We start from the raw sequence: 12,693 nt of genomic DNA on the forward strand, positions 1-12,693 counted from the left end.
CTATTATAGAATGTGGGCTAATTAATTATATGTCTTTTAAGTTACTGAATAGTATGTTTAGATTTTTTGGTGGCTTTGCAGTTTATTCCATGATATCAGTTTGCTTACATTAAAAGCAGATCACTTGTACTGAAGCAGCATTGGAGCAAGTTAAGTATGGACCTTGATTCCAAAATATGAGATTCAACAAGGCAGTTTTCCAATGGGCACTCTGTAGATAAATAAATACCAGTGGTTATTATGTCTCACAGTCAGCGAAGATCAACCAAGCTTAATATATAAAATGTAGTGGTGATTGTTATAATAATGTCCAGTAATGAGCCTGAGAACAGAACTGTAGACCAGATCTAAGGGCCTAACTGTGGCGGCAGCATCCTGTCTGTGAAATTACATCCCTAAAATACAGGACAGATAGGAAAACTTTAATAAAATTCTTCCTACATCTGTGAGCAAGACAGAACTGACAGTATGCTGACAAACATATCACTATAACATCTTGGAAAACAAGAGCAATCTTCTCAGTACATTTGCCAATATGTCGCCACATACTACAAACACAATAAAGAACCACAAAAAACATGGTTTCATAATTACCTGCTGAAGTCTAACTTTAATTTTACTGATGGACCCTGACATTGATCTGATATTTTTAAGTGGGCATTATACTGAATTCCTGCGTTTATGCTCCACTTCACTGGGTACTGTGCTATGTATGCTCTTTAAAAGCTTACCTTGGGTCAAGGTCATTGAATTTAAATGACCTTGACCCCATGATGTCAACATCAATATCTCTTATGGAGCACACTACACAGCAAGTTTTCCTTTGTTGTGCAATGGAAACTTCATACTGTCTGTGAGTCATCATGCATCACTATAATGTTCATTCAAACTTGAAAATACTGAGTATGTTCTCTCCAGATGGTGTTCCTGCTGTGGAAGCCAAACATGATGTGCATGTGCCCTCAGCTGCACGTACAGCCAAGTATGAAATGCTCCCATACACATGCAAATAAAGCCACGGGCTGAGTTTGTCATGTACATTCGGCCATAGCTACATACTCACATCGACCCATGGGCATAGGCTCCCAAGCTTTATCTTTGGATTCCTGTGTGGTTAGTTAGTCTGACGGCTTATCTGGCCACTGAGACCAAAATTGGAGTGCAAGTGCAGAGGAAGGAGATTTTTTTCCTCATGCACTAGACTAATAACAAGCCCTGCTGGGTTTCTTGCCCAGTACAGATTAGATCAGAGCCAGGGCCTGATGGTTTGGTCTGTTGGAGAGCCCCGGGTCTTTGGCTTTTACCACTTGGACTACGTGGAGGCCCTCTCCCCAGTGGCCAGTCCAGTTCAGGCCAAGCAGAGTGGAGTGCTGCAGGGAAAGTCCAAGTCCAACACACATTTGTCTGAGCACCAGGAAGTACAGACAGGAAATGACCTGGGCCTTTGGAAGTCATTAAACCTTTAATCTGATACCACAGGGATAGGACCACACTTCAGCAGTTCCCATCACCTCTTCTTTGAGTGTTTTATTCAGATTTCCAGTCATTCCAGTGTTTTTGCTGCACAAACAGAGTTGGTTTGATTTGAATTCTGATGATGTTTTAGCTAAATCTATCCTAAACTGACATTAAATGATTAAACCCATGAATGTGTTTCAGCTTGGGTGTTTTAAAATCCAACATTTAATGACAAAATCAAATAGAAATTATCTTCTCATAAACAAACTTTAAGTAGAGAAATCAATATGAAAGAAAAAATTAAAAACTATATGTCAAAAAACTAAATTAGATTTTTTTTATTATTCTTTTTTGGTCCTTTCCACTTCTTTATCTTTTCACCTCTTTCTAACTGATCTTCTGTAGCTGTATCATCTGTAAGTAAATATATAACACATCGGTGGAGTGCACAAGTCCGGCAAAAGTCGCTGCTTGAATTTTTAACCATATGGCATTTTAGTACCTTAATTATTTAACACTCTCAGTGAGCTTTGAATAACTAGTGCATAATGCAGACCCAGAGAAATGTTTCAGCACTGTAGTTTCTGCCTCATGCCCGTACTCAGTGTAGTACACATTACAGTTTCCTCTAAGAAAAAAGCTACTGACAGGGGGTTCTTACGTTGCAGGACAGGACAGAACAAGTCAGCAAAATGTTTTGTCAAAAGAAAGAAAATCATCAAGAAGAGCACCTTGCCTTAAAACATGGATGTATGTACAAAAGTATCCCAGCACAGATAACAGAAAAACACAACAGAACTTTGTGATGCTCTGATTTTTACCATTTCCCTCACCTTACATGTACAGATGCAAACTAATTATTTATTTACAGTGATGTGATGTAACTTATTTTGAGGGAAAACATACTTAATGTTTAAATGCAAAGTTAAAATCTTTCCTTTCTCACAGGGCTTTTCTTCAAATATGTCGATAGCTTTATCTCTCTGCAGGTTTGGGGCAACTAACTCTAATTTAAAACATCTGTACCTCTCACTCTCAATCATTATTTCAACAGTGACATGCATCTCCACTGGCTTTGCCTTTAAAGGGTAACGAGGATCTGCTGCTACTGTGTCTGTGCGTGCACCAAGGACTTATAAACACTCCTGACACAGTGTAATGTTCAGTGTAACCTGGGGTACACATGACTTCTGTAAACTGAACCCAATGTCTTTTTCTATAGACAACAAAACAACAACAACAACAATAATAATAAATTAGAGAAAGTAAAAAATGAAGATGAATATTACAACTTTGTTCTAAGAAATGTAATTTCTACAGTTATGAAAATATGAAAAGAACTGCAAACGTATACAGGTTGCAGCTCTTTCTCCCCATTCAGTTTAGTTCTACCGCACATCTGGAACTAGATATACTGGCTCGGATCTGTAAGATAATAACAGGGTGTTTAGGTATTATGGTGCAAGAAGAATTTCCTTCCTGTCTTCCGAGGTAAATAATTAATACTATTAAGATTCTAGTGTGTTAAAGCTTAACTTATAGCACATATTGTGCTCGGCAGAGACGTGTGTGTGGCAAGGATCTTCTCCGATTTTTTCCCTGATGTTTATAATGCTCAGGCTTAACCAAATGACAACTGTAAGCTGTTAGAGAGGTTTCTCATTTTTGTCAGTTTACTTAAGACAGCCTTTCCTCCATAAATGACGTCAAACAGCCACTGGGAAGACTAAATACGGCTTTTTAAAATCTGTTGCCATCTACACAACTGTCCTCACACTGTTCTAAATGGGAGATTTTAAGTCCCTCCTCCTCAGTTGATGAGGGGAGAAAAGTGAAGAGGTGGGGATGTTTTATATTCTCAATTTAAGAGCTAAAAATGTTGCCTTAAAAGTCCTTGTTTAGCGTATCAACCCTGGAGGTGTTTCCCATAAAATGTTATTGATAGAGGAGAGAACAAGAGTGAAGAGTGAGAATTTGTAAATTGAGGTCTGAATCGGCCTGCTTCCTCCTGAGGGACCACACACTTTATGGATCACTTCCTCCTCTTCTCTGGTCCAAGAACGGCCTGACATGTGCCGGCGCCATGTTCTGTGATGACAACCAGGATAAACGGTACAAACAGCGGGGGATACATGGCAGCTTAAAAGCCTTTGTCCCAAATAAAATTTACAAAGAAACCGAAAGGGAGAAGGGCTGTCAGAATATAGAGATGAAGACCAGCCATGTGAGATGCAAACTGACTGGACAAAGCTGGGACGAGGCCAATCTCGCTTCTGCTGCTTTCTTGGGGACAGGAAGTCTGCTGTGGGGTCCTGTCTTCTCTCTGCCTCTCTTTCTGTTTAGTTGCCAGTTTGCCTGTATTCTGTCTTTGTCTGCTTTTCTGAGCATCAACACTTCATAATCAGCCAACATTAAACTGAAATCTCGGTCCTCCCTTTTCATCACAGTGCAAAATTGTGTTTTACAGTAAATCACCTGACAAGTGATTCAGAAAAACTGACTTTTATGAAGGTCTGCTGGAGTTTGGAGGCTTTGGCCTGAGGAGAGGAAAGTTGACTTGCATGCTTCACTGAAAGCCCACAGCTGCTGGCTGATTCTGAGTGGTACCCTAAATTGCTCCGTAGGTTTCCATCCTTGATGATTGTTTGTGTCTGGCATTTGAAAGACCAATAGCATGTACTTCAGATTCCTCTTTGAATGCAGACCTCCCTACGCAGCCAGACACATTCTCCCATAGCATATTTACACCCCAGGAGAATAAAGTGGCCAGCCAACCCAGGCAATGTCACTAAATTATTACTTACAGTTTGGAATCTGGTATTTTCTCTCCTGGTACTGATTCTAATGCATAGACTCAGGATGTGCATCAGGCCTTACAATGAGGCATCGAAAGCTGTATTTGTTCTTCAGACGTTAACATTCATTTAAAATGTGCGTACCTTTTTTGTTTAACGTCTCAATCCCATTTTAATGCTGTATAAAAACATACATTTCTAAAATATCAGTTGACACACTGACACAAGACACTGAACCCCAAGCTGCTCCAGGTGCATCAGGCCAGTGCATTGCCATGAATTTATCTTTGCACATTTGGGCCGAAAAGCGCTAAATGAGTGCAGACCACTTTGATTATGCTTTTGGAAAAGGCTGTTCATTACTCTCATCCTTTTTCCTGACTGGAAACTTGCCGTAAAGCACTTTACCCATGACCCCCTATTTCCCTGACAAGAGGCTAGAGCCTAAGGATCTGTTTCGCAGTCTGAGATCCCAGTAGCATTCCTCATGTTTAGGAAAACATGTAAACTGACGTCTAAAAAACTAAAAGTGAACAGTCAGCTCCCTTGGCCTTTCTCGTCTGGCCCAGATGCCCATATGAAAGCTGACTTTTGTGTGCTGGACAACTCTCATACAAGGTGAGCGGTCGCTGTTTTTCCTGGCATGTCTTAAACAAACACAGACCAATTACACTGGGCTGCCTGGTGTGACAAACCATGACCTACAGTTTTATTTTGCATTATTCGAGAAGGCTTAAGAATTAAATCTGTACTCTGCAGAACAAGAGAGACAGAAATATATAATACAAGTTTCTGACGTTTCCCTGGGTTAGCATAAATCCCAGGCTCAAACAGAAATCTAGTGTCTAAGACAAGCGCTGCGTCCCTCGCCAGCTAACTGCCACATGGTCTGAGTGAGCTGCGGTGGCAGAGCAGCTTTGAAAACTTTGATCTGAAGTATTCAAAACTCACACATGCAACTTTCCTAACTCCTCTGAATATATATATGCAATAACATGTGGCTTCTTTCCCACTCAAACCTTGGAATTGCATTATTCATCTGAGGCAGTGTTTCAACTTTCTCTCTTTCTCTGCCCGCAGCGCTCCCACCCACACCAGTGAATTAAGTACCCGTTCTCTAATTCAATCCCAATATTCTTTCCCATCATTCTCTAGAAACTGAGCCCTGTGAGTGTGCACATGTTCTTTGAATATGAGCAAGAGGGGAAACACAAAACTTCAATTAATACGCTTTTACCTTAACAGACTGGCTGATTATGGCTGTATGATGACTTTGCCTGTAAGAATTGTTTAATTGTGTGGCTTAGATGTAGTATTGGGGGAAGTGTTCAGAGCAGTTATTTAAGTTTAAGTAACACTAGTAAAATAAGTCTCCAAAGGTCCTTGGATATTCTTGGATTATTATTATGTCTGCATTCATGCGTAGCAGACTGTGCTGTTGCAGTTGGTGGTAATGGGAATTAATTTTGCACCTAATTCGACCTTTTATGTAAAACAACTACCATCAATATTTCCTCTGATGCTGGTTTGCACAAGTGTTGTTGATTGTTTTTTTTAGTGGTTCAATAACATTCCTACAAATACATGACTTGCAGTCTATAAAATGTATGTCACAGTTTGCTTTTCTGACATTTCTAGAGCTGCCTGTTGCTGATGGAGAGCTAGATTATCCCACTGGTTAAATGTAATTTTAGAGGAATTTTTCAGGCGATGAAACTTTTTCTGCCATGAAAATGAGCATATTAACACATATGCCCGATATTATAGATGCAGTATGTCACAATTCGATATGTCTGGAGGGCAGCAGTGTTACCAATCATCACAGATAGATGGTGGCAGACGGCGGCTGCATCTACGTATAGTACAATGTAGTTGACGGTGGATTATTTTCATTATTGATTAATAGAGTTACTGTACATATGTGAAAAGTGCCTTTTACAATTCACTAAAGCCCAGATGTTTAATTCTTCACACTGGGAAAATATATGATTAGATGTAGGTACTCGTGCAACTGTGTGTACATACACGTTGGCAGACAATGGCTGGAGGTCAGGATGCGTCCGCACGCGGAGGTCTGTGCATTTGATGGCATTTGAATGTGTGTGCGTGGGGATGGGTGTCCACGGCATCTCAGTGGAAACTTGGCTGTGAGCCAACCATTGCCCATGAGGGCTGGTAAACATGCTGTGATGGATCTCACTCTGTGCACCCAAGTGCCAAACACAATGTAAACTTGTTTCAAACACTCCATTCAACTGCTCACTCCTCTTTTTTACTTCATTTCCTGTCTTTGAAATCTGAATAACACACTGTTGTGTAATGTATAGCATTGTTGCTCTACTACATAGATAATCTAACACTTGATAGCTCAATCTGCTTTCGCCTCGTTACACCTACTGTCAGAGTTTGATCAGACAGCTGCTATTGGTCTATAGTGGATTAAAGCCTTAACTCTAAAATTAAGTGAGAGCTATCCGAAGATTCATTGATATTTAACACATGCAAGAGAAAAGATAACACTATAAGAGGACAATTCAAGTGATATATAATAGAACATGTGAACTTCTTTACATCCACAAAGACAAATCCACCCACAACTCCCCTGTTCTTTTCTTGGATTAACTTCTAAGTGAGAGGTATGTCATCGGCTAATTTTCCTGTTGGATATCGGCAGAGTAAAGGAGGCTGCAGGGTAAAGTAGTTTAAAGTTTACAACCCCATAAGAAACCTTCCTTTGGAAATTCACACTTCATAAGTATAGATCACATCTGTCAGCCACGGCCCCAGAGGCCGGTGCAGGTCTGAGCGAGGTCACATCAAAAGACTGCCCCCATGCAACATCCAAACCAGATGTCTGATGAATTGCTCCTCATGAAAATTAGCTCTTTTACAATGGACCGTGGAATTGCCAAATAGGGTCAGTCTTCCCAAGTTGTTAAAATTCCTGCTCGTAATTCAGAGAAGCCTCTAAACCTGTTTGTGGAGACTGATAGAGTATTTGCAATGATCTTGTCCTGAGCTGCTGTAGTGGCTTCAGAGAACTGAAGTGATTGATCTTCATCTGCTATAAACTACATCTGAACCAGGAAATTATGAGCCTTAGAGACAAAGATAGGCAAACATCTGGTATAAGTGTAACTTTCCAGACAATTTGACATTATGACACAGAGATATTGATGTTTTGGGCAACATGGGTTCCCTCTGAAACATAAAAGATAACCAACAATGCCACAACATGAGTGTATAACTACAGGCTACAAGTAAAATAAAAGCTTTCACATCCCTGGTTTCTTGCCAACTTCTCTTTCTTTTGTCTTCTTCTTGTTTTTTATCTCTAGTTTGTGAAGAGTTACTGTTTCTCTTCCTGTCACCTGTGAAATAAAACAGAATTGTTTCAAGTCTCTCACAGTAAATTTACCTATGGGCTCTGATAAGGTGAAAAAAAAGCAAATGTTGTTGCACAGATCTGCACAGACTTGGATCCAGCAGCTGTCCTGTGTGATACACTGCTTTGAAATGGCTGTCTGGCTCGCTGAGCATGTGCTGAAAGGTGATGGGAGGGACCTGGCCTCCCCCTGATCCCATCGCTCTGTTAGCACCTCTTCTCCTCCCCTGCTTCCTCCTCTACTAATCACAACTGACAAGGGATACGCAAGTCTCTATCTTCACCCATGGAGAGAAAGAGTCGTGCTGACCTGTCTCGGTCTGTGGGAATGAGTACAGGTAGAGAGAGGATTAAAGGGAATAAAAAAACAACTGCTTAAAAACATCACAGTCATAAGCAAGAGTCCTGCTAAATGTGCTGCTTCTGTGTTTAGAGAGCTGCAGGATTTTCATAAATTAATGAAGGACGCCGAGCTGCAAAAACAAGAGCATGGCATGACAGAGGGTTTTAAAAGACAGCGTTCTGTCTGCATTCGATTCTGTGAGAAGAGCAGATGTTGAACAGCTTCGGGGTTAAATGCACAAGCGAAGTGTGCCTGTGGGAGAGTTACAGAGTTGCGAAAGAGACAGAGACTGACGACATGCGCTTTGTGTGTTAACTTCTTTGTACACTACCTGCATTGAGTGCATGTGTGACATGTGCTTGCTTAACAGTGGGTCATTATTCTGTATATTTGAATACGGTCCATGTGAGACAGTGTGAGTGTTATATGGGCGTTAGTAGGAACAAGTGCACCTCCTGAACTGTGACACATGTACTCGTGCACAAGGAAGAGCTGCGTGCTTAAACATGGATGGAAATCTTCTACTGTGATGCAACACATCATCAGTGAGACTTCAAGTGAGATGAATATTTCAATGACCTGGTGGAGTGGTGACATTCGGAGTCAAGCTGGAGGGCAACCAGTGGACTATTATGGCATTTTCTCTGCAAAACACTTTGCATGCAGAGGTCCCATCTCGCTTGTCAGCATCTAGACGCTTCCAATGAAAAATGAATTCATGTCAAACCAGTTTAAAGCCCGTGGGTTGGCTTGGCAGCGTGGCAAAAAATATTACACAAAACATGCAAATCAAAATGCACCCATGGAGATTAAACATGACCTGAAATTTGTGTTCCAACAAAGTAAATACACCACAGTTGTTCTATTCAGTGGGAAACTCACTAGGAAAATATAGGTCAAGCCATTTATATATATATAAATAGTAATGTGATATAGATATATAGATATATATAGTGATATAGATGATAAGACTAGAAATGATATAGTCTTTTGTTCAGTTTTTTCTGCAGTTTAAGTAACATAAGAATATTTTTATTTTATTTTTTTTACAAAAACTAAGGTATTCAATAAAATTAAACAGAAAAAACCTCCACATAAGTCAGATCTAGTGAGGACAACGCCTGCTGGGCTGGCTGAGGAAGGATTTGGGGGTTTCACTACTGCTCCATTATCTTGCTCCCTGTGAGAAGTCGGAACTCGGGGGTGTGAATGATCTGAGACTCACGGCTGGTTGGAGAACACTCTGGATTTGTCCCTCAAAACGCCGAGCAATAACCTGACGGACATTCACTCAGCAGCTCCGATTCCTCCGCAGCATTTACAGTATCCTCGAAAGTAAGGGGAGCCTCTACCGTTTCACGGGAGTCCGGGAAGTGGCCAAACAATGGACAGGGAGAGCGCGTTTTCTCGCCTAACGTTCAGGGAACGGGACTGATGTTTTGCGAACGCGCTCCTGCACGGACCGGGCCGTGGAGCCTCCAAACCACGAGAATGACAGCGGGAGCTTCGGAGACGGCGCGCCGCAAAGGAGGGCAAAGCAGGACGTGTGTGTGCAGAGAAGCAGTGCCCTAGATCTGGATAGCATCTGAGTTCACTTTGTCATTCAGGCTCCTTTCAAGCTGTTACAGGCAGCGGTTTGTCAGCCCGCACCTGAAAAAACAGCAGCACCTCTCCATCCGTACATGGAGACACATCTGTGCGTATTCGTGTCCGTACTTTACAATGAATTCTGTTTGTTTTGTCACTAACTCAAGTCCTGTCCCATGACCACACTGGTATAGAGGCATTATAGACTTCCTCATACTTCATATCTACCATGAGTGATGGCGATGTCTGCAGAATCTGACTGCACCGGTGCGCAGAGCAGCACTTATGAAAAAAACTTTAGCGCACGGGATCGCAATGGTTATGTGAAAACATGTGTCATCCCGCTGTGCAGTGACCGACAATACGAGTCCTGGGTGAGGCTGATGTTCACCAAAATATGGAGTTCCCAGAGACTCCGGAGCGCGGTGTACATGGGGTCGCTTTCGGTTTTTCTCGCTCTAATGGTCAAATGTGCAGAGTGGAGAGCAGAAGCCAGCAGCAGCAGCAGCAGCAGCAGCAGCAGCAGCGCTGACTACAGACTCTCTCACTCATCGTCTCCCCTTCACTTCGTTACAGGCTGCGCGGCGGAGCTGTTGCAAACTTGCTGGACCGTGGTTTCGCCATTGTTCACCGTGGTGTGTGCCTTCTTCTGGGTCGGCGTGTACTTAATCCGCTGCGGGGTTCTCATCCAGACCGCCCTCTCCTTCCTAACCTTGTGCCACCTGGGCGAAGCAGCGGCGCGGTCTCTCCTGGACGGGACGGATGAGCAGCTGTTTTCATTCCCCACAGCGGCCGTGGTCGTGCTCGTCTGCGTGGTCACCAGTGCACTCATGGTAGCTCGTCTTAATCAGGGCATCTCTGTGGTCGTTTTCATCAGCATCGTCAGGACTATTTCACTCTTCTCGCTGCACAAAGTACGGGCCACTTGGAGACCGTACGTGGCGTACCTGGTTGGAGTGCTGGGCATCCTGCTGGCGAGGTATGCTGACAGGCTCCTTCCCAACCAAGGGAGACACAAGGAGGGCTGTACCCCCGTGACAGAAGCCAGGGAAGAGATTCCTGTATTTAAAAGGCGCAGGAGGTCCAGTTCTGTGATAGCCTCAGACATGGCACATAGTCAGTCCAACAGTAAGTCACACCGCCGGACCTCTCTGCCATGCATCCAGAGGGACCAGGTAAGAACTTTCTTTCGCATTTAACTTTTCTAATTCAGCCTTGTTTTCTTCTTTCAATGATGAGTCTGGTGTTTTGAGGCGAAGACAAGACAGGAGGGCGCTGTGGCAAATGAACAGTACCGTTTTATTACACTGATGTCAGTGAAGTATGATCATTATTGCTGTTGAGTGTTATTAATATTGACCTCTAGAGAGTTTAGGAACATTTTCTTTAAGTTATATGTGTGTATAGTCGACATGAAGATGATGCTATTATTATTATCTGTGTGTATGTATGTTATACATTGCAGTGTGGATATGAGAGAGCTTTGATCTGCTGTTATTGCTCTGATCTGCACAGATAATCTTTGAACTGATATCTTGTCATATTCTGTAGAGGCACTTGCAGCCACTGGAAGCCAAACACGAAATTATACTAATGTACAGTATTTTATTTACTTGTTTTCTTTTTTTAATCAGTGCCCCAATATGAATATTTTTATAAGTCAAATGTCAAACTCACCGTAAGGGAATGCTTTTGTCGACACTTGCAGTCCAGCTTCAAGTGGAGCTCTCTTTAGTAAATTGAAAATAGAGAACCAAATTTAGTTTTTTGTTTCTAAAGGCAGACAAAAAAAAACTGCTTTCAAGTGCTGATGAGAAAGGGACTGTAAGGACACGATGTCAATGATTCATCTCATCCCTAATTATTTATATCTTACGTTTTCCCCAAATGATCCCTGAGCCACAGCCACAAAACTGACTAATGTGTTTTTATCTGAACTGTAATGCCACTTGCTCTTTATCACACATCGCCTCTTGCTGTTCTTAAACCCCAGGAATGTAGACGCTCTGGCTATTAAACGTCCTCTGATGCTGATATGCATGCATGCACACCTGTGCCTGTGTTCAGAAGAGATGGGTGGCTTCACTCATCCAAAACTCGTATCAGCTCCTCAGCCCCCTTCTGGAAAATCAATGAGCATGCTGGGCATGTGAACGGGAAACAGATTTTGGCGTGATCAAAGCGCTCGTTGTGACCTGTGAGTGCGGTTAGGTTGGGAGATGAGAGGCTGCACTGTCAGCCTGGCCACTTAAAAGGTGCCCTCAGCTCTCGGGGCTAGTTAGCGTTGTAGTGTGCGTGTTTGTTTTTCTTTGTGGTCACACATACACACTTATGCACACACACAAAACGGATATGAAAAGACTCTTAGATATTTTACAGTTTACACTTTACTCTGATTTAGGTTTGATGTCTCAGCTGAAGCTTATTCAAGTGTCAGTCTTTATTAATTTGATATGCGGTCGTTGCTTTGCTGCAGTGTTGGAGTGAGGATGAACAGTATCTTTGTTTTTAAATGAGAGATGAGCTGGAAAATCACTGGCTAAATACCTCGTTACTGAAGGCTTAGATTGTTTTTCATGCTGCTGCATTTTAAAGAACATTTTTGTAAATAGTGGCAAGAAAAGTTGACTTTTTCTGTCTTGCAAACATATACAAATACATATACACATAAAATCTTCGATTCAGTACGATTGATAGGTTTTTTTCTTGCTGGATAGTTAAATAATGAAGGTCCACATATCATGTAATCACACATTTAATACAAGACAGAATTTGTCTGTAGGTAAAAGTAAGAAACACAATTTTCTCCACTCCACACACAAAACCATTTGCATCATAGTAAGCGTAAATACAGGCATTAAATTGTCATACTGTCATAAAGTTAAAGCAAAGCAAAGACACAGAACATGTAAATAAAGGTGGAGATATACCATTATATTCAGATGCTGAGTCTATTACTTTAAGGGATTCAAGATGGAGTTACTTAGAGAACAATAAAAGCAGCCTTAAAATCGAGACATTAGTCGTAAACAGCTCTCAAACAGATCTCAATCGCAGCTCTCTGCAATTAACGTGCTTCGCTCTGCTTTATTTTTTCTTGCAGTGATGTCCCAATAAAACCTGAG

At 41.8% G+C, this 12,693-nt stretch overlaps 1 protein-coding gene across 2 annotated transcripts in view; it reads left to right on the top strand.

Annotated features, from left to right (window-relative positions):
• Positions 1 to 9,099: 9,099 nt before the first annotated feature.
• LOC113166137 (cGMP-inhibited 3',5'-cyclic phosphodiesterase A-like) overlaps positions 9,100 to 12,693 on the top strand; it is a 62,779-nt gene continuing 59,185 nt past the window's right edge. For both annotated transcript variants that reach the window (XM_026366101.1, XM_026366102.1), the window contains exon 1: positions 9,100 to 10,743. In XM_026366101.1, the coding sequence (XP_026221886.1) occupies positions 9,805 to 10,743 (939 nt within the window). In that variant the 5' untranslated portion in view covers positions 9,100 to 9,804. The remainder of the gene's footprint in view (positions 10,744 to 12,693) is intronic.

The sequence above is a fragment of the Anabas testudineus genome, chromosome 6 (genome assembly GCF_900324465.2).
Source record: "Anabas testudineus chromosome 6, fAnaTes1.2, whole genome shotgun sequence".
Taxonomy (NCBI): domain Eukaryota; kingdom Metazoa; phylum Chordata; class Actinopteri; order Anabantiformes; family Anabantidae; genus Anabas; species Anabas testudineus.